This window comes from Balaenoptera acutorostrata, chromosome 3, assembly GCF_949987535.1.
Source record: "Balaenoptera acutorostrata chromosome 3, mBalAcu1.1, whole genome shotgun sequence".
NCBI lineage: Eukaryota > Metazoa > Chordata > Mammalia > Artiodactyla > Balaenopteridae > Balaenoptera > Balaenoptera acutorostrata.
In genome coordinates, this window is record NC_080066.1 from 94,046,759 (window position 1) to 94,071,194 (window position 24,436).

The following is a 24,436-nucleotide window of genomic DNA, read 5'->3' on the forward strand; positions in this document are numbered from 1 at the left end:
AAATCAGACAGAAAAAAAAGAATGAAAAGTATATTACCGGGCTTCCTTGGTGGCGCAGTGGTTAAGAATCCGCCTGCCAATGCAGGGGACACGGGTTCGAGCCCTGGTCCGGGAAGATCCCACATGCCGCGGAGCAACTGAGCCCGTGCGCCACAACTACTGAGCCTGCGCTCTAGAGCCCGCGGGCCACAACTACTGAGCCCATGTGCCACAACTACTGAAGCCCGCGTGCCTAGAGCCCGTGCTCCACAATGAGAGAGGCCACCGCAATGAGAAGCCCGTGCACCGCAACGGAGAGTAGCCCCCGCTCGCCGCAACTAGAGAAAGCCCGCGCCCAGCAACGAAGACCCAACACAGCCAAAAATAAATAAATAAAATAAATAAATTTATTTTTAAAAAAAAAGTATATTACCATTTTATATTAAAAACTCATATCTTAATGTAAGTAAGAGAAAAATAGGGAGTATCATAATGAGAAATACAATGGCTATAATGGCTAGTGTGATAAAAGAATGATGTGGGGCTGATTGTACTTTATTTCTAAATTTTCCAAGTTTTCTATATTAAACATGTATTATTTATGTAGGAAGAAATATTATTTTTGAAAGATCCCAATCCAATTTAGCACAGTCCCTATAATTCCTTTAGTTATCCTTGTTTTACGGCACTAGGTAGAACTAGGTCCCAAAACAGGTATTATATATCTATGCCTCCACTTCTTTTAATTCAAATCAATTTAAAATCACTGTATCCTTCTAGACAAGCAACTAAACTTTTAATTTTATAAGGTTCCACTTTCTCATCACATGATTATTATATTATTTATGACTTTGGACCTACCAAACTAAAAACACACATAACATTTAGTTGAATTTACTCACCACAGTACAATGGTCAGTAAGGAGAATAAATGATGCCAGAGGATCAAACCTGAGGTGAATATCCTCTCGAGCAGAAAATATGTGGTGAACACTCTTACTTCTTCCAGCAGAGTCCTAGTTATAAGCACAGCAGAGAAGCAACCCTCATGTACAAATACGTACAATGTTCCAAGATTAAGTTTCCAATAACTTTTGTCAGTTATCTCAGAATAAGCAACATTTTTTTCATTTACTTTTGATTCTTCCTATAAGCACTTTAAATGAAACTTCTTTTAAACCCTGTAATTCTAGATTTGAACTGGAAATATCAGCATGTATTACAATGTATTCTCTCTTTTAAAAAAAAGAAATCTGTATTTCCCTCTGTTTACTGAAAAGGCCTAAAAATAATAATGAACTCAACAACAATGAGCTAGCTGGGCTAGTGCCCAGATTTTGGTCTCAAAATAAAACTTCTCACTACAAGAAACCAGTGCTCTTTAGAGAAATAGGTGATTCCAGTTCTTGAGTAAGAAATGCAAAAGAACTTGAAACATCTTCTACCAGAAAGCAAGAAAACTAACAAGGACTACAGGGATTGTATCAAAGGACTTAGTGGCCAACTTGGAGAGGCTCCCATTAGTCAGACAAACAACTGAGCATCAAAAAGAATAAATGCAATGGACTGAAACATACCAAATATATATTTTTTAAACTATGAATTAATAATGATACTATAAGACTCATTAATTACCTTTGGCAGAAGCTAGAGAAGTAACTCATTACTTTGAAAACTGGTTTAGAACAGGAAAGGTGGAGGAAGAATGAAGACTTATCCTGCCTTTCCTGTATGAACTCTATATCTGGGTACCAAATAGATGAGGCAAATTTTTTCTTTGTGGGACTATTCTAATTAATACTCCTATAATTAGGAGTGGCAATTTGAATATCACCGTTTTATAACTCTGATGAAATAATGGGTCTAGGCTGAGATTAGCAGTAAATGCTAATCCCTCAGTGAAAAGCTGATTGGGTACTGAAAAGCTGAATGGAGGATAAGCCTGCAGTGTGCTGGCACTGGCTTGACTGACCCACAAGGGCCAACTGCTACCTATTCAGGAATTTTGCAGACCAGCTGATGTGTCAGTAGCTTAAAACCAGCTACGGGAGGAATATTTATTCTATGGAAATTGGTATAAATCAGGCAGACGCTACAAATCAGGGTCCTCCCTTCAAACCTGCCCCAAGCTGGTTGTTAAATATTTACCAGCATACCACTGGGTAGGGTCAACAATATCTGCATACATTGATCAATCTTAACATTATTAAAAGAGAGACAACCAGATACTATAGGCTTCTGATAAAAGCATAAAACACCAAATGAAGTATTCCTGCCAAAAAACAGACTCAGATCTGATCAAACCTCGAAATCTAACTACAGTAATAGAAACTAGATGGGGTAGAGGAACATGCTGTATGATAACACATGGATATACACAGCAAAAATCCAGAATACAGAAACAGAACAGGATAAAAGATCCAGTTTCCAAAGCAAACAAATTGAGAGGGGAAAAAAAAAGGAGGGTGGAGAGGGAACCCATAGGTTAAAAGACACTGAAGAGACAATCACCTAAATGCAATATTTGAGGCTTGTTTGGATTCTGATTTGAACCAACCAAATGCAATTATATGTGACAAAATAAGAAAACTGAACACTAGCCGGATAGTTTGATATTAAGGAATTACTGTTAATTTTTCAGGTGTGATATGGTATTATGGTTATTTTTTTTTAAATAGCTCTTATCTTTTAGAGATATATGCTATCATATTTACACAGATGAAATGACATCATGGTACAGGGAGGAGAGAAGTGGATGGGGTACAGATGAAACAAGACTGGTCAAAAGTTGATAATCTTCGAAGTTGGGTGAAAGATACATGGAGATTTATTATAGTATTATCTCTTTCATATATTTAAAAAATTCCTCATCATAAAAAGTTTTAAAATAGCAAAAAGAACTTGTACTGGTGTTTATCAAACTTTTATTGCTCAAATGTTCTTACTCTGAATGACAAGTTCTTGGGTTTTTTTTTAAGTTCTTGCTTTAAAGCAGAGATTTTAATTTTGAGATATACAGATTTCTAGAGTTTGCCCTTTAAATTGGCAAAGGAGGCACAATAATCTTAAATTCTGGTTCTCAGACTTTAATGCACATCAGAATCGCCTGGAGGGACTGTCAAAACAGATGGCTGGGTTCCATCTCCAGAGTTTCTGATACATAGGTTTGGGATGGGATTTCTAACAAGTTCCTAGGTGATGCTGATGCTACTACTTCAGGAACCACACTGAGAACTGACCTAAAGGTCTAGTTGGTACTAGGCTGCCCAGAACTTTACAGATATTCAATAAATACAGTGAATAGGTAAAATATAAGATAATAAATCAATGTCTTCTCCTATGAATTTTTCTTTCAGACTTATCTGTGGTATACTGTATTTAAAAGGACAGAACTTTCTCACTGATGAATGAGGGGACAGGTTCCCTGTTTAATATTCAGTAGACTAATTTTTTAAAGTTATACTCATAGACATAAAACAGATCAGTGGTTGCCTGGAAATGAGGGTGGAGGGAAGGCAGTTGCAAAGGGATGTAAGAAAACTTTTGAGGGTGATAGATCATATTGATTGTAGAAATGGTTTTAAGGATGTATAAGAAAGTCAGAACACACAAAATTGTACTCTTTAAATATATGGAGTTTTTTAATATAAATTATACCTCAATAACGTAAGAAATGTTAAACATATAAAAAGTATATGTGATTTCACATTTTTACTAAGGATTCAACTGAGCAGGCAGAAATGTTTCAAGAAATGTGAGCTATGGTTTCTTCCTCATAAAACTACAGAAGCTGGGGTTCGGAAGCAATCCAAAGATTTGGAAGTTGCCCATTCCAACAGTGAGCAGGTATCCTACAGTTGCTACTTCTTCCCCATGACTGTAAAGATAGGGAACAATTTATTCTATGTGCACTTGTATCTTCAAGTCTTTTTAAAATGAGCCAACTTCTAATATGAAAGACATTAAGGAGTTCATCCCCAGGAGTCCCTCCTTCCACTTCCTACCCATGAGTGTCTTCTTCCTCCTAAGCAGAACACTTCAGAGATGGGTGGTACTGCAAAGTGCCTTCTCTCGTTTCCTCACCTATGAATTGGGGATAAAACTACCCACCACATAAGATTGTTATACAGATTTCGTAAAAAATTCTAAGTGTCTGGCATCTCCTTAGAAGAAGCTCAGTAAATAGCTCCTTCCTGCTCTAAATCCTTCTCTGTGACACATACAAAAAAGATAATGAAAATAATCACATGTGTTTTCTGAAGGATTACTTGATAATCTTCAAACTAAGACTTAACATTAAAAGATTAAATAGTTTAAAACTTCATCAAATCATAAAGTTGCAGAAGTTGACAGATTTTTTTTTTTCCCAGAAACTAATTTTTTAGCACAGTCTATCCCCTAAAGTGTTTCAGATTGTTGATGAAACTACTCTACTTTGGTGATGATGATCACTTTCTACTCCGGCAGGTCTAGTGAATTAAATGTTCCCCAAGCTGAATCAGAAAAGGGACAGGCAGACAGTTACTGCATGTGCTATCAATGCCCACTCGCCAAACAAAAAAATCCCTTTGATGGATGCCTTAAAAATTATTTACCCTAGAGCTTTCAAAATAGTGACACAATTTCCTATTCTTGGAGACAGCAATCAAAGGCGTGGATACGTAAATATTATATGTTTTCCAACTTATTCTATTATCTTTAGGAATATTGGGGAATGTGCTCCCATTATTAAAAGATTCTGGCCAAAGTTGGAAGAAAACAGAAGAATGATTCCCTGGGGACAAAAAGAGGGGACTACAGCCAGTAGTTGCACACGCATGTCCTCTGCCCAGTTTTTAGTCTAAAAGTAGAATTATTCCTGAGTGTCCATTTTCAGAACATACTAAATCCAGTGTATTCAAATTTTTTATTCACTTAGTTTCATCTTATCAATTGACAAAAACAAAAACAAAACAAAACAAAAAACAAATCAGAGTTCAATGTGGTTACAGCCTAATCATTCACATAGCAAGTTGAAAATTACTAACTTACCTGGACGATTATTTCTATGTTATGTGTCTTATTACTGTAGTTTCTTGGATTCCACTTTAGTATGAAAATAGGACCAGACAAATGACTAGCTTGCCCTAAATGAACTCCATCAATCTTAACTGCGACTGAAGTAATGGAGGATAAGGAGAACACCAAGACTCTAAAATGAGAGCATAAATGCATGGTTTTAGGTATTTGGCATTGTTTTTTTTTTTTTTTTTTTTTTTTAAAGAGGATCTTGAATCAGATGCATATGTTTGATTGATTGATTGATTGATTGATTTTGGCTGTGTTGGGTCTTCGTTTCTGTGCGAGGGCTTTCTCCAGTTGTGGCAAGCGGGGGCCACTCTTCATCGCGATGCGCGGGCCTCTCACCGTCGCGGCCTCTCTCGTTGCGGAGCACAGGCTCCAGACGCGCAGGCTCAGCAGTTGTGGCTCACGGGCCCAGCCGCTCTGCGGCATGTGGGATCTTCCCAGGCCAGGGCTCGAACCCATGTCCCCTGCATTAGCAGGCAGATTCTCAACCACTGCGCCACCAGGGAAGCCCTGGCATTGTTTTTATAAAGAAGAATAACCCTATTATAACCTGAAAAGATGTAAGTACAGATGGCCTTCCGTTGGTTGATCTGCGAGTTACTGTGATGTGGAACCTGTGGTTTCTACCAACCATGGATCAAAAATATTCAGAAAAGAAAAATTTCAAGAAAGTTCCAAAAAGCAAAACTTTAATTTGCCTCTCGCCAGCAACTATTTACATAGCAGTTACACTGTGTTAGGTATTATAAGTAATCTAGATATGATTTAAAGTATAGGGAGGGTGTGCATAGGTTATATGCAAATATTACACCAGTTTATATAAAGGACTTGAGCATCTGTACACTTTGGTATTCCCAGGGGGTCCTGGAACCAATCCCCCAGAGATACCGAGGGACAACAGTAAGGCAGACCATTACATTGTACAACTGTTCATATGACACTCTTCATATGATCTGGTTTCTTTCTAAATGGTGGCTTCTGGAGTTGTATAATTCAGCCAACCTGAACTGGTGAGAAATTAGAAACTATTCTAAATCTAAATCTGATATCCAGCTCCTATCAAGAAACCTGACCGGGACTTCCCTGGTGGCGCAGTGGTTAAGAATCCACCTGCCAAGGCAGGGGACACGGGTTCGAGCCCTGGTCCGGGAAGATCCCACATGCCGCGGAGCAACTAAGCTCACGTGCCACAACTACTGAGCCTGCGCTCTAGAGCCTGCGAGCCACAACCACTGAGCCCACACGCCACAACTACTGAAGCCCGCGTGCCTAGAGCCCGTGCTCCGCAACAAGAGAAGCCACTGCAATGAGAAGCCCTCCAGCAACAAAGAGTAGCCCCAGCTCGCTGCAACTAGCAAAAGCCCGCACACAGCAACGAAGACCCAACACAGCCAAAAATAAATAAATAAATAAATAAATTTATTAAAAAAAAGAAACCTGACCGAGAGATGTATGTTCCACTTACCTAGTGATCAAAAGAAATAAATTAAAACATATTGGTACCCTTTTTTCCAGAATAATTAGTAAATCTTTTTAAAAGTACAATATCCAATAATGATAAGAGTGCTGTGAAACTGGCACTCATACTGCTTGATAACATTATAAATTAGTATCTGTTTTAAAAAGTAATCAGGTACCTTGTGCACTGCTGGTGGGAATGTGAAATGGCGCAGCCACTGTGGAAAACAATGTGGAGGTTCCTCAGAAAATTAAACATTGAATTACCACATGATCCAGCAATCCCACTTCTGAATATATACCCAAAGAACTGAAAGCAGGGACTGGAACACATATTTGTACACCCATATTCATAGCAGCATTATTTACAGTAGTGAGAAGGCAGAAGCAAAAATGTCTATCAACAGATGAATGGATAAACAAATATGAAACAATGAATACTCAGCCTTAAAAAGCAAGGAAATTCTGAAACATGCTTCAGAATGGATGAGGACATTATGCTAAATGAAAGAAAGCCAGTCAAAAGGACAAATACTGTATGATTCCCCTATGAGGTACCTAGAGTCATCAAATTCATAGAGACAGAAAGTAGAATTGGTGGTTGCCAGGGGCTGGGGGGAGGGGGAATAGGGAGTTAGTGTTGAATGGGTACAGAGCTGCAGTTTTGGAAGCTGAAAAAAATGGTAGTGATGGTTGCACAACAATATAAAGGTACTTATTGCCACTAAAAATGCTTAACATGGTAAATTTTATGTTATGTATATTTTACCACAATTTTCTGAAAAAGAATAATGATTTTAGTTGCAAAAAAAAAAAGTAATCAGGCAATCTTTATCAACAGTCACAAAGGAATTCAAACTATTTCACCTAGAATCCTATTTCCAGAACTCTATCTAAAGCAATTATTCAAATGAAGGAAGAATCTATATGCATCAGATGTTCATCCTCAAATGAGAAAAAAATCTAAAAGTTCACCAATAAGATAGGAAAATGGTTAAACTGTGGTCCATTCTCTCTGTTGACAGAAAAAAAGTAGCAATTAGAATACACTGTGCCCTATGATTACGACCGTGTAAATACAGGCCTGAAAGAGAATGCCTGAGAAGGAAAACTCATGTTTGTTTGTTTTTTTTAAATAAATTTATTTATTTATTTATTTATTTATTTATTTTTGGCTGTGTTGGGTCTTCGTTTCTGTGCGAGGGCTTTCTCCAGTTGCGGCGAGCAGGGGCCACTCTTCATCGCGGTGTGCGGGCCTCTCACTGTCACGGCCTCTCGTTGCGGAGCACAGGCTCCAGACGCGCAGGCTCAGTAGCTGTGGCTCACGGGCCCAGTTGCTCCGCGGCATGTGGGATCTTCCCGGACCAGGGTTCGAACCCATGCCCCCTGCATCGGCAGGCAGACTCTCAACCACTGTGCCACCAGGGAAGCCCGGAAAACTCATGTTAATAACAGTTCTATTGGGGGGTGGGGAGGGTGGGACATGGATACACATATAATCCCATTACTCTATTTTCCAAAAGTTATGTTGTACTACTTTTCAAAATAAAATTTAAAAGAATATATTAAAACAAGTGCCCTTGGGCTTCCCTGGTGGCGCAGTGGTTGAGAATCTGCCTGCTAATGCAGGGGACACGGGTTTGAGCCCTGGTCTGGGAAGATCCCACATGCCGCAGAACAACTAGGCCTGTGAGCCACAACTACTAAGCCTGCGCGTCTGGAGCCTGTGCTCCGCAACAAAAGAGGCCACGATAGTGAGAGGCCCGCGCACCGCGATGAAGAGTGGCCCCCGCTTGCCGCAACTAGAGAAAGCCCTCACACAGAAACGAAGACCCAACACAGCCAAAAATAAATAAATCAATAAATAATAAATTAAAAAAAAAATACAAGTGCCCTTATGTTTGCAAAAGGTTATGTCTCTTTGCAAAAGGAATGTTAATGTCTCATTAAGACTCTATTTAATACTGCTCAGCCATAAAAAAGAACGAAATAATGCCATCTGCAGCAACATGGATTCAACTAGAGATTACCATCCTAAGTGAAGTTAGAAAGACAAATACCATATAGTATCACTTATATGTGGAATCTAAAATATGACACAAATTAACCTATCCATGAAACAGCAACAGAATCAGGGATATAGAAAATAGACTGGTGGTTGCCAAGGGGGAAGGGGTGGGGGAGGGAAGGACTGGGAGTTTGGGATTAGCAGATGCAAACTATTATATATAGGATGGGTAAACAGCAAGGTCCTATAGTACAGCACAGGGAACTATATTCAATATCCTGTGATAAACCATAATGGAAAAGAATATGAAAAAGAATGTATACATGTATAACTGAGTCACTTTGCTCTCAGCAGTAATTAACACATTGTAATTCAACAATACTTCAATAAAAAATAAATTTAAAAAAAGATTCTATTTATATACACTGTCAAATTCATATGCCAAATGAATTTTCAATTCCAAAAGGTTTACATAGCTTTTGCTTTTTTGAAAGGCTATGTAGCAAAACAAAAAAATATATACTTCTGATATACGATGTAAATTTTCTAAAGTAGGATACAAATGAGCAGGTACATTATGATTACAGCAATGTAAAACCACGCATATAAAAAAAGCGAGAATAAAAGACAAAAATAATAATGGTAGGATTATGGGCTTCTAGATTTTCTTTTTTATTTCAGCAGCTTAAAAATTATATACTTTTTAACTGAATAGGAATGAAACAGTAGGCAATTTATATAATGTTTAGATTGCTGAGAAAACTAAAGTAGAGCATCTCATAGCTTTCACGTAAGAATGCAATCACAATGACTTATTCTTCATCAATATCAAACTGAAAGTAAATTCTGAAAAATTGCTACATACCTGATGTGTGTTGAGTGAAGGAGTCTTTCTAGTGGTTCATGTTTAGCAGAACTATAGAGGAGTGATTTAGGATTAGTGATAAGAACCACAGGCCACTCGCCAAAGATCAAATCTGCAAAGCTAAAGAGGTCATGATCAAAAGCAAAGATCCGGTACCTAGACACCAGAGGACAAGAAGGTAATTTAGTTACTTCATATTATAAGAGGGCCTGAAGGATATATACAGAACAAATGTAAAAATATAAAACTATGCTTTCTGAGATCATGAATTTGAATGCAGAGTAAATAATATTGTTCCTCTTTCTTCCCTTGCCCTTATCACTTTATACATTTTGGCACATGTGACATTTGTCACAACTGGGATCTGACTGAAGCAATGAATTTTCACTGTGTCCTAGAACAATGCCTGGTACATAGCATGTACTCTTTAATTTTTAAATAAATGTCTGTTGAATTAAATCATTTGATTTCTATACTTTAAGGCTATTTTGAACCTAAAACATTCACCATATGTCTAATAATATCTGACATTCTTCATCCCATCAACAATGCTACATAAAATATTAAAATAAACATAATTAGAAACCTTTAATTCTTCTTTTAAACTTTTATTTCTATAATTTCAAAGAAAACAGCAAAAGTTAAGTGGTTTTGATTTTCTAAATGCACAATGAAAGGTAAAACTATTCACTAAAAAGTAACCAAAGTTTTGTATTTTCTAACTTTTAGAACTAAGGAGAGAAGTGATTAGCTATGGCAGAAACAATAGTGCTCACCAAATACTCCACGTGCTCCCCTGCATTTCCCAGTCTCCCTGGTATTAGGTTGGGACCATGTGACTAGTTCTGGCCAATGGGCTGTGAACAGAAGTGACACGTATCACACTTCTGGTCCAAAGTACTTAAGAATGGGTATGAGTTCTCTGTGCTCTCTTGCCTGCCCTGGAATTGAGGTATTGAAATAGTCACATTATAAGATGGAGGAAGTCTGAATCCCTGAGTTACCCCAGGGAGGAGAATTTCCCTGACTCATACTGATTTACATAAATGAAAAAATAAACATCTGTTGTGTTAAGCCACTGATATTTCTAGATTTATTTGCATCCACAACAAAGCCTAGTCTAATATTACTAATATACTAACTGTTTTTAAAAACTCTCCTAGGGAATTCCCTGGCAGTCCAGTGGTTAGGACTCCGTGCTCTCACTGCTGAGGGCCGGGGTTCGATCCCCGGTCGGGGAGCTAGGATCCCACAAGCCACAGCCAAAAAAAAAAAACAACTCTTCTATTGTACTAATATAATTTAAACATTTATAAGGGCAGGTAAAGGTTAGGTCCTTTCAGTAAAACAAACTCCAAATAAAACCCCAGGGTGGGAACACAGGAGAGCAGGTGGGAAGAGAAAGAAAGGAAATGGCTCCATAATTAACATCACTTAACTTGTAACTGCAGCATTTATAAGAAATAAAGAAGCTGATCAAGGGTTAGGAAGGCTACCTGGTAAAAGGCAATTCCAGCCCAGCCCACAGCCTCACAGTCATGAACAGACAGGTCTTAGTTCAAAGTAATTACAGTTGCCAACTAATCACAGGCTTCAAGCATAGCTCTTATACAGTTTCTAGAAAAGCCAACTGAAATGAATAAGTACCTTCCAAGATATAAAGCTGCTTTTTAATGAATGGAAGTACAGTTGACCCTTGAACAATGCGGGTGTTGGGGCACCGACCCCCAAGCAGTAGAAAATCCGAGTATAATTTCCCAATCAGCCCTCTGTATCCTCAGTTCCGCATCCACAGATTCAACTATCCACAGGTTGTGTGGTACTGTAGTAAGTATTTTGTGAAAAACGTCTGAGTATACGTTGACCTGCACAGTTCAAACTGTGTTGTTCAAAGGTCAACTGTAGTTATTAGAAAGATAACATACTCAGCTCAACAAATATTCACTAAGTACCTAATATCTTCATAGCACTGGGTTTGACTAAGTTAAAGAGCAATTGATAAAAAACAATGAGATGATACTTATTTATACTTAAACTTGCACTTAAATAGTTATTCGCAAATATATATATTTCATTCTTCTCAATAAATATATATTTAACTATACTGTATCCTTTTGAAAATAAGTTATGTTTTCTCTTCAGAAAACTTTAACCTTAGATCTTGCGTATGACCCAGCATTTCCACTCCTGCATATATATCCAATTTGAAAAGATACATGCACCCCAATGTTCATAACAGAATTATTTACAATTGCCAAGATATGGAAGCCACCTAAGTGTCCATCAACAGAAGAATGGATAAAGAAGATGTGGTACATATACAATGAAATACTACTCAGCCATAAAAAACAATGAAATTTTGCCAGTTGCAGCAGTGATGGACTTGAAGGGTATTATGCTAAGTGAATAAGCCAGACAGAGAAAGACAAATACTGTACGATACCACTTACATGTGGAATCTAAGAAATACAACAAACTAGGGAATATAACAAAAAAGAAACAGACTTACAGATACAGAGAACAAACTAGTGGTTACCAGTGGGGAGAGGGAAGGGAGGAGGGGCAAGATAGAGGTGGGGGTTAAGAGGTACAAACTATTACATATAAAATAAGCTACAGGGATATATTGTACAGCACAGGGAATATAGCCAATATTTTACAATATCTATAAATGGAGTATAACCTTTAAAAATTGTGAATCACTATACTGTACAACTGTAACATAATATTGTACAACTATACTTCAATTTAAAAAGTGTCTAATAATAATAATTTTTAAAAGACTTTAACCTTAATAAAACCAACTATAATCTGTTTGAAGAACTTAAATCACTAAATCTTGTAGCAATAACTAGAAAGGCAGATATAAAATTCAGGGAAAAAGATGACATATTTCTAGCCCTAGTGTTTCTCAAAGTATGGTCCATTGAGCATCTGGTGGACTTTTTAAAAAAAAGCAGTTTCTTGTGTCCTAACCCAGACCAACACAGACAAAATCTCTAGAGACAGGGCCTGGTAATTTTTACTTTTCATAAGCTCCTCCAAAGATCTCGTGTATACTAGATTTTGAGAACTATTTCCTAGAAGTTGCGTTTGAAAAGCCAACATAACATAGTGATGGCAAACATAATTGCTGCAACAAGGTTTTTGCATAAGGATAAAAATTGCCAGATACATATATTCCTTCAAAAACACAGAGATATCACATGTTTTTCCTTAACTGGGATCACTCATGATAGTGATCAGAAAACTATCATTGCTTTAGCAAAACTTACATGTATAAGTTGTATTCTGTGGGGTAGTTCCCTTACCTTCTGTTAACCATCCAGTCTCCCACCTCAAGTTCCAAAGTGCCCTGGAAGTGACGAGTGTGCAAAACAGGCATCAGTCCACCAAGTGTGTGGAGGTGCCCACACAAATAAGCTGTAGCCGAACTAACCAATGAAAAATAAATGAAATAAATGAACAAAGATAACTTGTGATGCCAAACTAATAAAAATATCTCTTCAGAAAAGCAAGATAGGTAGAACAACATAAAAGAATTAAAAGCAATTATTTTTGATTTTGGAAGCCTGCCTCACCTCATTATGGACCGAATTCCTGGTGATGGAGAAAGGATAGTGGATGTTGTAAAGTGTCCAAACCAAATACTGTGGTTGCTCCGACTACTCTCCTTGGCCAGTAATAAAAGATCCTCCATCTGTTTCTGAAATCAGAGAAAAACAGAAGGAGCTTTAATTAGGGCTCAGGCTGAAATCTAATGTCAACAGGTTACACAACTCCCTTGAGGTTTTATAATAAGTATATTACCTCTAAAGCTTAAACCCTATAATCAGTGACCTGTATGAACCTCTGTAAGTTTCAAACTGTTTAAACATACAATTCATTTGGTCCTAAAAATAACTCTGCACTAACTAGGACAGCGATTATTCCCATTTGATAAAGAAACAGAAATAAACAATCTTTAAATTACATAAATTTTTTTCTTTATTTATAAATTTCTTTGCAGCAATGAAGAACCACTAATCTTTTCAGCCCTGTATACCACAGTGCAATTAATAAAGAGGATATTGAAACTAAACTTCTAAAACAAGATGTACATATGTCCACAGAAAACCTTGTACCTGAATATTTACAACATTCTACTCATAACAGACAAAAACTAGAAACCATCAAAAAACTGCAGTATATCCATACCCATACAATGGAATACTACTCAGCAATAAAAAGGATACACACAGTAATACGGATGAATTTCAAAAACATACTAAGCAAAAGAAGCCAGACACAAGAGTACATACTGTATGATTTCATTTATGTAAAATTCTAGAACAAACAGCACTAATCTATACTGACAGAAAACCCGTCAGTGGTTCCCTGGGACTGCAGGTGAAGACTAACAACACAAGAGAACTTTCTGGGGTAATGGAAATGTTCTGTCTTGATTGTGGTGACAGTTACACCAGTATATACATTTGTCAAAACTCTTCAAATACTCAAAATGAGTGCATTTTATTGTCTGTAAACCATCCCTCATAAAGATTATTTCTAAAATAACTTGTATATATAAAAATGTACATTAATATTATCTCCAAAGTGCTTATAGCAATGAATTCCTGGCTCCTACTTTCAGAGTTTCTAATTTGGTAAGTCTCAGACAAAGCCTAGGAATCTGCATTTTACAAAACAGTTGCTTTTCATGCAGATTATCAAATCATACCTTAAAAAACACCATTCTAAGGGGTAGGCGTTAAAATAATAAGCTGATCAACTCCGTCTAAAGACACTCAGTAGACAGGAAACAAAATATACCTTCCTGAAATAAAATGTCTAATAAACCCAAAGCATTTAACAATATTCTGCTCAAGTTTTTTTGAACCCTCATACCACTTTGAACCTTTCAGCACTTAGCAAATTCTGCCTTTTATTATAGTTATTTCTGTATAGGTCTTAAGCCCCACCAGTACATTAAATATTCTAAGAGGCCAAGGACTTGATCTTATCACGCTTGTATTCTTATATATGGGCACATATGTCTTGCATTTGGGCACGTGCTCAATAATGAGTTGACATTTGCTGTACCAAGAAATAATTAGAGGTTCTCAGATGTGACTTTCCATACAGTTTTAATCCAGCAACAATTTTCACCGAGCTTAACGAAAAATACTTTAAAAGAAACTTATTTAGGACTTCCTTGGTGGCGCAGTGGTTAAGAATCCGCCTGCCAATGCAGGGGACACAGGTTTGATCCCTGATCTGGGAAGATGCCACATGCTGCAGAGCAACTAAGCCTGTGCGCCACAACTACTGAGCCTGCGCTCTAGAGCCCACGAGCCACAGCTACTGAAGCCCGTGCACCTAAAGCCCGTGCTCCGCAACAAGAGAAGCCACTGCAATGAGAAGCCCGCACACTGCAAGGAAGAGTAGCAAGCGCACCGCAAGAAGAGTAGCGCCCGCTCGTCACAACTATAGAAAGCCTGCATGCAGCAATGAAGACCCAATGCAGACAAAAAATAAATGAAAAAAAAAAAAAAGAAAACTCATTTACTTCCATGGTTGCCCTTCTCTTCCCAAAAAAATATAAACCATTAGTTAGAAATGGCAACTGTGGGGATTTAGGAATATACCATATAGTATACAAAGCTGTATGCCCTGCACCTTGCAAAGTGCATGCTGCACTTAGTACATATTTATTTTATTTTTAAAAAATATTTATTTGGCTGTGCTGGGTTAGTTGTGGCACGCAGGATCTTCCTTGCAGAATGCGGGCTCTTTTAGTCGCGGTATGTGGGCTCTTAGTTGTGGCATGCGGGATCTAGTTCCCTGACCAGGAATCAAACCCTGGTCCCCTGCATTGGGAGCAAGGAGTCTTAACCACTGGACCACCAGGGAAGTCCCAGTACATATTTAACAAATGTTTACTGAATTAATGTAAAATGTGAGGTACTGCTTTCCCAGATTTTGGAACAAGGACAGGGATAACAATAATAGGGTTCAAGTAGTCAATAATTTCTTCTAGCCATACCTGCAACCACAGTAGAATTTTCCTCAAGCATTTCTAGATAAGAACTTGTTTACCTAGTATAACTTTAAGTGAGCCGCATGTATCTGGGAAAAGATAAAATAGGTTAGCTGCAAAGGGAAGTGAGATTTTTTACTGTACCTGATCTAAAATTCCAAAGAAATTAAAAGGTCTCTTAGGCCCTGGATTTAGAGTGGCATCCAAAGAGATGAAAGAATAGTTGCCAAAGGGAGTACTGTGGACGTAATGGAAAGAGCCATCCCTACGTACAGCAGAATATTTCCTAAAAAATACAAGACAGAAAAGTTTTAGTGTAATCATAAAATGACAGAATGAGTTTAAATTCCTGCCCTAAAATCACACTATATTTTGCCTCCCTTTGAAAAGGAAATTTCCATGATCTGACAGAGAAATACACAAAACTAGATCCACAATGGATACATCGATTAAAAGAAATTTTAAAGATTTTCTCCCACTGCCTCCAAAGATTCAGGCAAACATATTCATCAGTAACCAAGCACAAGGTCACCAAGCAAAGCAGAGAAGTAGGTGGCTAATTTAGGTGGTCCACTTAACATTTTAAAAGAGATTAGTCAGAATCCAGGGAAATAGTATTTATCAATCATTAAAAATTTTAGTGAGGGCCTTCTAAGTTCCTAGCAGAATTCTTGGTGTAGTGAGATACAACTGTTTACTTCTTGAAGCAGGACTGCAGAGGCTTAAGTCACAATAAAGCCTTGCAAAGATGAAGTCATCAAGCCAGGAGAAAAATGTTAGGTCTGGGCCAGTAAATCTTTTATCCGTTCCTAAAAATATATTGAAAACATACACAGGGTCCCCATCCAGTAATGAAAGTCCTCACCACCTTAAGTATCAACAGTATTCAAGTGTCCAGAAAGTTGGAGAGTGAAGAGCAGGGAGAAAGGATGGGTAACAGAGTACACAGCATCGGCACTCATTAAGTATTTGTTGAATAAATGTGAAAGAAAGTATAGATTATATTTGGAGCATACCTTTATTATTCAAATGTCAGAACATTATAAGAAAATATCTAAGTGTCTTATATCATGTTTTACCTAAGAGCACATATGAAAAAAATACAAATAAAATTCTGAAATTTAATGTGCTATCAGGGAGCTATTTTTAAGCAACAACAGCCAACAAATGTATCAAAAATAAATATATTATCATAGATATTACAATTAATAGTCAATTAGCTCTATTACCTCTCCTCTTGGTATTTTTTGAATTTCTATTTCAGGGTTTTTTCCTCATTAAAATTTGTATTTATATTTTTCCTGCTTAGTTTGTTTTCAGAGTTATTCTTCAGGATCTTATAATCTTACATATGTTGTTTCCTTTCCTACATTTTTGACATATTAAAATCCAACTATCTAAAATAAAATCCAACTACTTGAAAGCAGAGGTTAAAATATACAAGTTTTTGAATTCTGGATTTTGGCATCTCTGAGGCATTGTAGAGATCAAGATTTAACCTTAAGATTTTTTTCCTTCCAGTTGATATTTCTGTAATGTCTATATCTCTAGCAAAATGTCACATATTAAATCCGGATAAAGTTTAGGTGGTTAGAAACAAAAATATAAAGGTAAGAAACTTTAAAGTGACTAATAATTTTACCTTCCCAATAACTAATCAGACCCTAAGTCCTATTGATTCTTTGAAAATGTCTCTTAAGCCCATTCCCACAGTTGCCATCAAAGATACAAACAGTTAAGAAGAAGTAAAAGATTTTCATCTCTGTCCTTTTCCTTCCTCACACTAACAAAAGAGGACAACCTCCTCTTCCAAGTTAAGGTGACTCTAATTATATGTTAACCAATGCTTTTTGACCTACCATCCTCAAATTCATGTCACCATCCCCATATCCATGACCCTTTTTCAGACAGGTATATCTTATATTCATGTCAGGCCTTTTCCTTATGATGGTTAGACTGCTGCAGGATTCTTCTATTTGGTCTACACAACTCTAATCTCTCCCTTTTTCTTTTCATCTCTATCCCTATTTTGTTGTGTGTCTGCCCTTTATAAAATACTATTTTCATTGTTACTTATCTCCTTAGGAACCTATACTGGATTATAAACTTATCCATCACATCTAAATTTCTGTGCTTGTCACCTGACACCTCCATAAATTGGCTCTACACTATCTATCCAGTGTCACACCAATCCTCAATATGAACCTTTATTCTGGTGATAGCAGTTTCCTTACTGCCCCCCGAAAGCTCATTCTAGCTTTCTTAATGTATTTTTTTTAATTTTTAATTTATTTATTTGGCTGCATCGGGTCTTCGTTGTGGCACGCAGGCTCTTCGTTGCAGCATGTGGGATCTTTCAGTTGCGACATGCAGGATCTTTTAGTTGTGGCACACAACTAAAGCTCGGTTTATACTGATCGTTTCAAAATATACCCCTCAGAATTTCTTACTTCTCCAAATGCTACCCGTCTTTTAAGACTGGACACAATTTTCACTTCTTTTACAAAGTCTTCTCTAACTTGCAGCTAGTAGATAAGTAAGTTCTAGAGATCTAAAGCACAGTATAGTACTTATAGTTAACAGTACTATATTATAAACTTCAAAGTTGCTAACAGACCAGACCTTAATTGTTCTCACCACAAAAAAAGAAACAGTTGACTGTGTCACTTGTGATAGGGTTATTAGCTAACCCTATGATAACAGTCACATTGCAATATATAAATGTATCACATGAACACACTGTATACCTTAAACTTACACAATGTTATATGTCAATTATATCTCAATAAAAAATAAAAATAAACAATAAAGTCTGCTCTATGTCCACCCCATGCTAACCTCTGCCTTTTCTGATTTCTCATAGTGATAATTAAGTGTAATAAATAATCTAGCATTTCACAGCCATTCCTTCATGTTCTTTTTTTTTTTTTCACGTTCTTTTCTAATTGTTTCCTGAATAATTTTTATCTCCCTTAGCTAGACTTACTTGAAGGTAGAGGCCATATTTTTTAATATCAGCTCTTGTATCTCTCACACTATCCAACTAATGATAGGCTCTTAAGACTTGCTACTTGACTGACTGACAGTGTAAAACAAAGCTACTGAATACCCTGGAAGAGAAAGTGAAATTACAGCCAAAAGAAGAATTCCAATACAGTGAAACTAGAGAATGAGCTTTCTAACTCAAAGATCCTTTCATATTCATGGCCTTTTTCATATTCATGCACATAAATTTTTTTTTAATATTTGTATGACATACTGGACAAAGCAGCCAAGGGTAAACAACTGGGCTCTTCAGCCGCCCCAGAGGCTAAGAGAATCAGTATCTCAGCATTCTTAAAATCCACAGTACTCTGGTTGACAAGCTCTGATCTAAACGATTTTTGCTGTGCATCAATGGCAAAAAAAAAAAAAAAAGTCTATATAGAATATTAAAAGTACCATTAGCCAACAAAAAGCATTAAAGTATATGAAATAAAAAGAATAAAAGGGACTTCCATCATAGTGCAGTGGTTAAGAATACGCCTGCCAATGCAGGGACATGAGTTCAATCCCTGGTCCGGGAAGATCCCACATGCCGTGGAGCAACTAAGCCCGTGCACCACAGCTACTGAGCCTGCCCTCTAGAGCCCACAAGCCACAACTGCTGAGCCCGTGAGCCACAACTGCTGAGCCTGCGTGCCACAACTACTGAAGCCCCTGTGCCTAGAGCCCGTGCTCCACAACAAGAGAGGCCACTGCAATGAGCCCACGCACCTCAATGATGAGTAGCCCCTGCTCGCTGCAACTAGAGAGAGCCCTCATGCAGCAACGAAAACCCAATGCAGCCAAAAATAAATAAATAATTTTTTAAGAAAAGAATAAAAGGAAAGAAGAGATCCAAGCAAACAAAAAATGAATCACCAAAATAATAATAATAATAATAAACGAAAAGGCTCCTTTTCTAAATTACCAGAGGTTCTTTTCTCTGTTAAAAAATGTTTTCACCCATTCAGTGAATTGATTGCACCCTCCTTGTAACAGACTGTACATTGTGGTCTGTCGTCTGTTCATTACAGTACCTGTAATAATTCTCAACACTCTCCAGACTTGGAATGTTGAATGCATCTAATTAAAAAGAAAAGAGCAAACATCATCTATATTAGAAAGAAAAATGCAAACACGTTAATGACTAAAGAAAAATGACAATTCTTTCAATAACACTTTAGATGATAGATGCCAATTAATTAGATTGGCATTTAATTTTAATTTTTAAAACTTGATAATAGAATTCAGGTTAACTGGAAACTTATCTAAAGCACCTAGTATACTGAAGAACAATAAATATTTTGAATTATGTGCTACTCAGAATAAATCAACTTGAAGTTATAAGACTGGACCACTGTTGCTGCTGTTTTAATTGTGTGATTCTGGAAGCCAGGAAGGACTGGATTCATGCCTGATATATGGATCCATGTCATGGGTTTCTAAACAGCAGATGACTTTGATAACAGGGCCAAAGCCCCTCTCTTTTTAAATCTTAAAAAAGATTCAGTAACAAAGAAGTTATATAATGGTAAGGGAAAAGGTTAAGGACATCATAGAATACTTATCTGGAAATATAATAATTTCATAGAGCTTGATTGCTTGGTTGCAATAGCTAAAATTGTTTATCAGCTTTGACTTCCAAGAATCCACTACATTTCTAATAACCTTAGAAAGTAAGCTGTAAGCTCAATTTAGGCCAAAAGAAATATTATTGTGTATATAATCCTCTTGCTAAGAGAACAATTCTGTTAGAGTTAAATCTTCTTTTTTTTTTTGGCAACACTGCACGGCTTGTGGGATCTCAGTTTCTGAACCAGGGATTGAACCCAGGCCATGGCAGTGAAGTGCCGAATCCTAACATTTAGACCACCAAAGAACTCCTTATTATAGTTAAATCTTAATAAAGATTTATATATATATACACACGCACACACACATATATACCATAAGCATTTATGCCTATACAAGTCAAACTAAATGATTATGAACTCCAAAGGACTATCCAAATTATTTAATCACAAAACTCCATTTGATATTTGTTACTTTAAATATGTCAGTAGTTTGGCTTGGAAAACTTTTTTAATATACACAGATTTGCTTTTTATTGCAAAAGAATTTGACGTGTACCCTTAATTAAGATCAGGGAAAAAAGGGAATGTAAACATACCAGAGAAAGTTGTAAGCCAGAATCCTTTTTTTTTTTTTTTTTTTCAGAATCCTATTTTTAATTTATAATTTCTAGCTGCTTTGTAAGAACTATGGTTGACCCTTGAACAACACAGGTTTGAACTATGTCAATCCACTTATATGCAGATTTTTTTCAATACATACATACTACAGTACTACACAGATCCTTGGTTGGTTGAATCCGCAGATGCACAGGGCCGACTGTAAAGTTATATCCGAATTTTTGACGGCTTGGGGGTCGGTGCCCCTAACCCCCACGTTCTTCAAGGGTCAACTGTTTTTATAAAGAGGGATTTTCCAATCTAACCAATAGCTGTGTATTTCACCAGATAGAATTTAAAAAGATAGCTTTTTAAAAATATATAAATAGGTACTCATCAGCAACGAATAATCAAATGAAGCAGACAAATGAAATACTTAAGTAACCAATAAGAAAGTCAACCTTTATGAAACAAACAGATCTACCATCAGGACTCCTGGAAAATAGTTCATTTCCTTATTTTTTTTTTTTTTTTTTTTTTTTTTTTAAAGGATTTTCTTATTTATTTATTTATTTATTTATTTATTTATTTATTTTTGGCTGTGTTGGGTCCTCGGTTCGTGCGAGGGCTTTCTCCAGTTGCGGCAAGCGGGGGCCACTCTTCATCGCGGTGCGGGGACCGCTCTTCATCGCGGTGCGCGGGCCTTTCTCTATCGCGGCCCCTCCCGTTGCGGGGCACAGGCTCCAGACGCGCAGGCTCAGCAATTGTGGCTCACGGGCCCAGCCGCTCCGCGGCACGTGGGATCCTCCCAGACCAGGGCTCGAACCCGTGTCCCCTGCATTAGCAGGCAGATTCTCAACCACTGCGCCACCAGGGAAGCCCTCATTTCCTTATTAACACAACAATCATAATCTAAAAAATGGGACGGGGTTATCCATTTCTCTCTCCATGCATATTGGGATATATTTGTAATTTTAATTTTTTAATATATATCCAGCAAAATTCAATCTTTGTGATGTACAGTTCTATGGATTTTGACAAATGCATAGTCATGTACCTACCACCACAATCAATATACAGAACAGGTCTATCACCCCGCAAAATTATCTCATGATGCCTCTTTGTAGTCAGCCTCTCCCTCCATCTTCAAGCCTTTGCAACCACAGTTTGTTCTCTGTCTATAGTTTTGCCTTTCCTTGAATGTCATATAAATGGAATTATACAGTAATGTAGACTTATGGGTTTGGCTTCTTTCACTTAGCAAAATTATATTAAACATCCATCTGCGTGGATTTTGCTATATGCTTTTCTTCCATGTAAAGAAGAAAGAAACCATACCAATTTCCCCCTCAAGGTCTAACAGTGACATCTGAAGTTTTAAAATCACATATTATAGTTGAATTTCATAGTTGTGGCCTTTAGTATATCTAAGCTTACGTTACAATGTTCCATTTTGTAATTTTACAATTTAAATTGGAGAATCTAGGCTCCTGAAGGAAAAAAAAATCTAGTCTTAATTATAACTGGGACTTGACTCTTACCATGATTTCCTTTGATATCGAGCCACTTGGTTTTTTCCATGACCCTTGTCTTCTTCAGAATACCCTGGTAAGTTTGCCATTCTGCCTCTTGCTGCCTGGATCCCAAATTTTCCTTTGTTTTGGCATCTGTCAGGTCTCCTGTAGGTTTACATAAGAATTGAATAGCAATGCAAAATAAAGAGGGGCTGGGAGTTCAATTTTTTTTTAAATGCACACTGAAGAACAAAGATATTTAAAGTACTCAACATGCATTAGCATAACAACTTATGAATCCATCTCTGTCCAAAGCAAGCCATCGAAAATAAGACTCTCAGCACAGGCTTTATTTGTTTCTTACAGGTTAGCAAGTGCCTATTTAACCTCCTGTGATAGTAGAAATGGGTTGTGAAAAATGTATCTTTAAAGGGAGCAGTACAAAATGTATCTTGAGACTGTGATGAAATGAAAACTCTTTAATAAGAAATTCCAACACTTTGGGAAGGTGTAAATATCTATGGTAACCTTATTTTCCAAACCCCAAATCAGGATATGTGATCTGACCAACTATTATTTTTACAGCAAGAAACAATTTGGAAGGTGTAGTTTGGAAAATGAAATACCAAAATTTCTGGGAAACTAGACAGATATTTGAAATTGAGATCGTCCAGAAAATGAGGACTCCATCATATCAGCAGAGGTGTTTCAGTAAGGTGGGTGAAAGATGAATCCCCCAAGAGCCAGGAGAGATGCTCCTTTAGCTTCTTCTCCAACACAGTTGGGAGCAAAGGGTTTGGGGTTTGAACACTCCAGGGAACCAAGTCACAGAAGTACCAAAGGATGGAAAAAAAAAAAAGTGTCCTGAGTTACCTGAAGCCTCAAACAACTGACAATATAAGATTAATACTGTAAAGAAAATGGGAAAGTTAAGTAAAAAAGAAGAAGAGGAGGAGGAGGAGCAAAACTTTTCATTTCTGGTTAAAGGGCTTTCTCTAAGTCTCTCTCAAATCCAGAGCTGCAACAACAACAACAAAAAAACAGATAACAGATACGGCAGACGGAACACTAACACGAGAATCATGAGCCTTGTTTCCACCGCTTGGACGAAACCTTGCTATGGCAAGTCATTTAGCCCGGATCTTGACTCAGTTATCCATAGGCAAAGGAAATTATAATATCCTATCTCCTCTACAGGAGGAGGACTCACCTGAGGCTGTGGCTAAAGTTTTCCTAATGTCCCCAAATTAAAAGGCTGCAGCCCTGTCTGCATTCTACCATCCGGACCACAGAACAACATGACAGCACGGCAATCCTCCCTACCTGTTGCTAGGACGAGAGCTGGTTGAATGATGTCAATAGTTTCAGAACAGAACTTCTCTAAGTCTACAGCTCTGCCTGGATCGCGAAACCTGCTCAGGTGAATGTCGGATATCTGCCGAAAGCAGGTATTAAACAGAAATATCTGAGTCAGGAAGAGGCAGCACGAACAGAGACGACCCAGCGGCTCTCTCCGGCGGAAGGAAAAGGCAAAGACGCAGTGCATCATCGAAACCCCCAGGGAAGGACGGAGCACCACCCCCCTCTCCCCCAGCCCAGAGGGTGGGCCCAAACAGGAGCGGGTCGCGACCCCGCGGAAACTGCTGGCGTCTCACCGCGCGGCGCCAGCTCTGCACCCACCCAGCCCCCGCCTGGGCTCCCGCTGCGTCACCTGCAGACCCCAGAAGATGTTGCTGGCTCTGGGGCCCGGCGCAGGGTGCGGGCTCCGGGGGATGCGGGGCTGGGGCAGTGGCGAGGGCGGCCCGGCCAGGCCGTAGTGCTCCAAGAGCACTGCCGCCAAGGCCGCGGCCGCCAGCCCGGCGACCACCCTGACGGCCAGCGCTGCGGCCATTCCGCCCGCCGGGGCGCGGCACCCTTGTGCGGGGCCGGGGCCGGAACCCGCACCGAGACCGAGCGGTGACCCCCGGGAGCTGCTCTGGCCGTACTTCCGGACTCTATGGTCGCGGGGCCTACGGCGCCGGTCTGGTCCGCCGCCGCTGGCACTTGCGCCTGGCTGTGCACCTGCAGGCCTCCCGCGGCTCTGCGCTCGGTTTGCTAATGCAATGCGGAGTAAGAAAAAAAAACCTTGACCCCCAGCGCCACTCGCAGTAGCCGTGGGGTGGCAGGGAAGGAGCCCGGGTCTGGGAGGCGGAGGCTAGCGTCCTGACTCCGCCTTAGTCAGTCATGCCGGACCTCGGCGATCGGTTTCCTTGCAAAGCGGAGTTAATACCTACCGAGCGTACTTCACAGGGTTGTTTTGAGAATCAAAGTATGTATGAGGACGCCTTTTAA

The 24,436-nt window shown here is 38.4% G+C and overlaps 1 protein-coding gene across 4 annotated transcripts in view; it reads right to left on the reverse strand.

The window, feature by feature from the left end:
- The window catches only part of TMEM62 (transmembrane protein 62), a 35,165-nt gene extending 10,892 nt beyond the window's left edge, over positions 1-24,273 (reverse strand). The window contains exons 1-11 of one of the 4 annotated variants that reach the window (XM_007173586.3): positions 23,817-24,273; positions 23,429-23,540; positions 22,133-22,270; positions 19,458-19,503; positions 15,541-15,682; positions 12,959-13,083; positions 12,689-12,811; positions 9,378-9,533; positions 6,684-6,722; positions 5,011-5,170; positions 882-995 (exon numbers count right to left, since the gene is read on the reverse strand). In XM_007173586.3, the coding sequence (XP_007173648.1) occupies positions 882-995; positions 5,011-5,170; positions 6,684-6,722; positions 9,378-9,533; positions 12,689-12,811; positions 12,959-13,083; positions 15,541-15,682; positions 19,458-19,503; positions 22,133-22,270; positions 23,429-23,540; positions 23,817-23,996 (1,335 nt within the window). In that variant the 5' untranslated portion in view covers positions 23,997-24,273. Of the gene's footprint in view, positions 1-881; positions 996-5,010; positions 5,171-6,683; positions 6,723-9,377; positions 9,534-12,688; positions 12,812-12,958; positions 13,084-15,540; positions 15,683-19,457; positions 19,504-22,132; positions 22,271-23,428; positions 23,541-23,816 lie in introns of those variants that run through there. The other 3 variants (XM_007173587.3, XM_057541910.1, XM_028164361.1) reach the window with 3 other exon arrangements.
- Between the last annotated feature and the right edge of the window lie 163 nt (positions 24,274-24,436).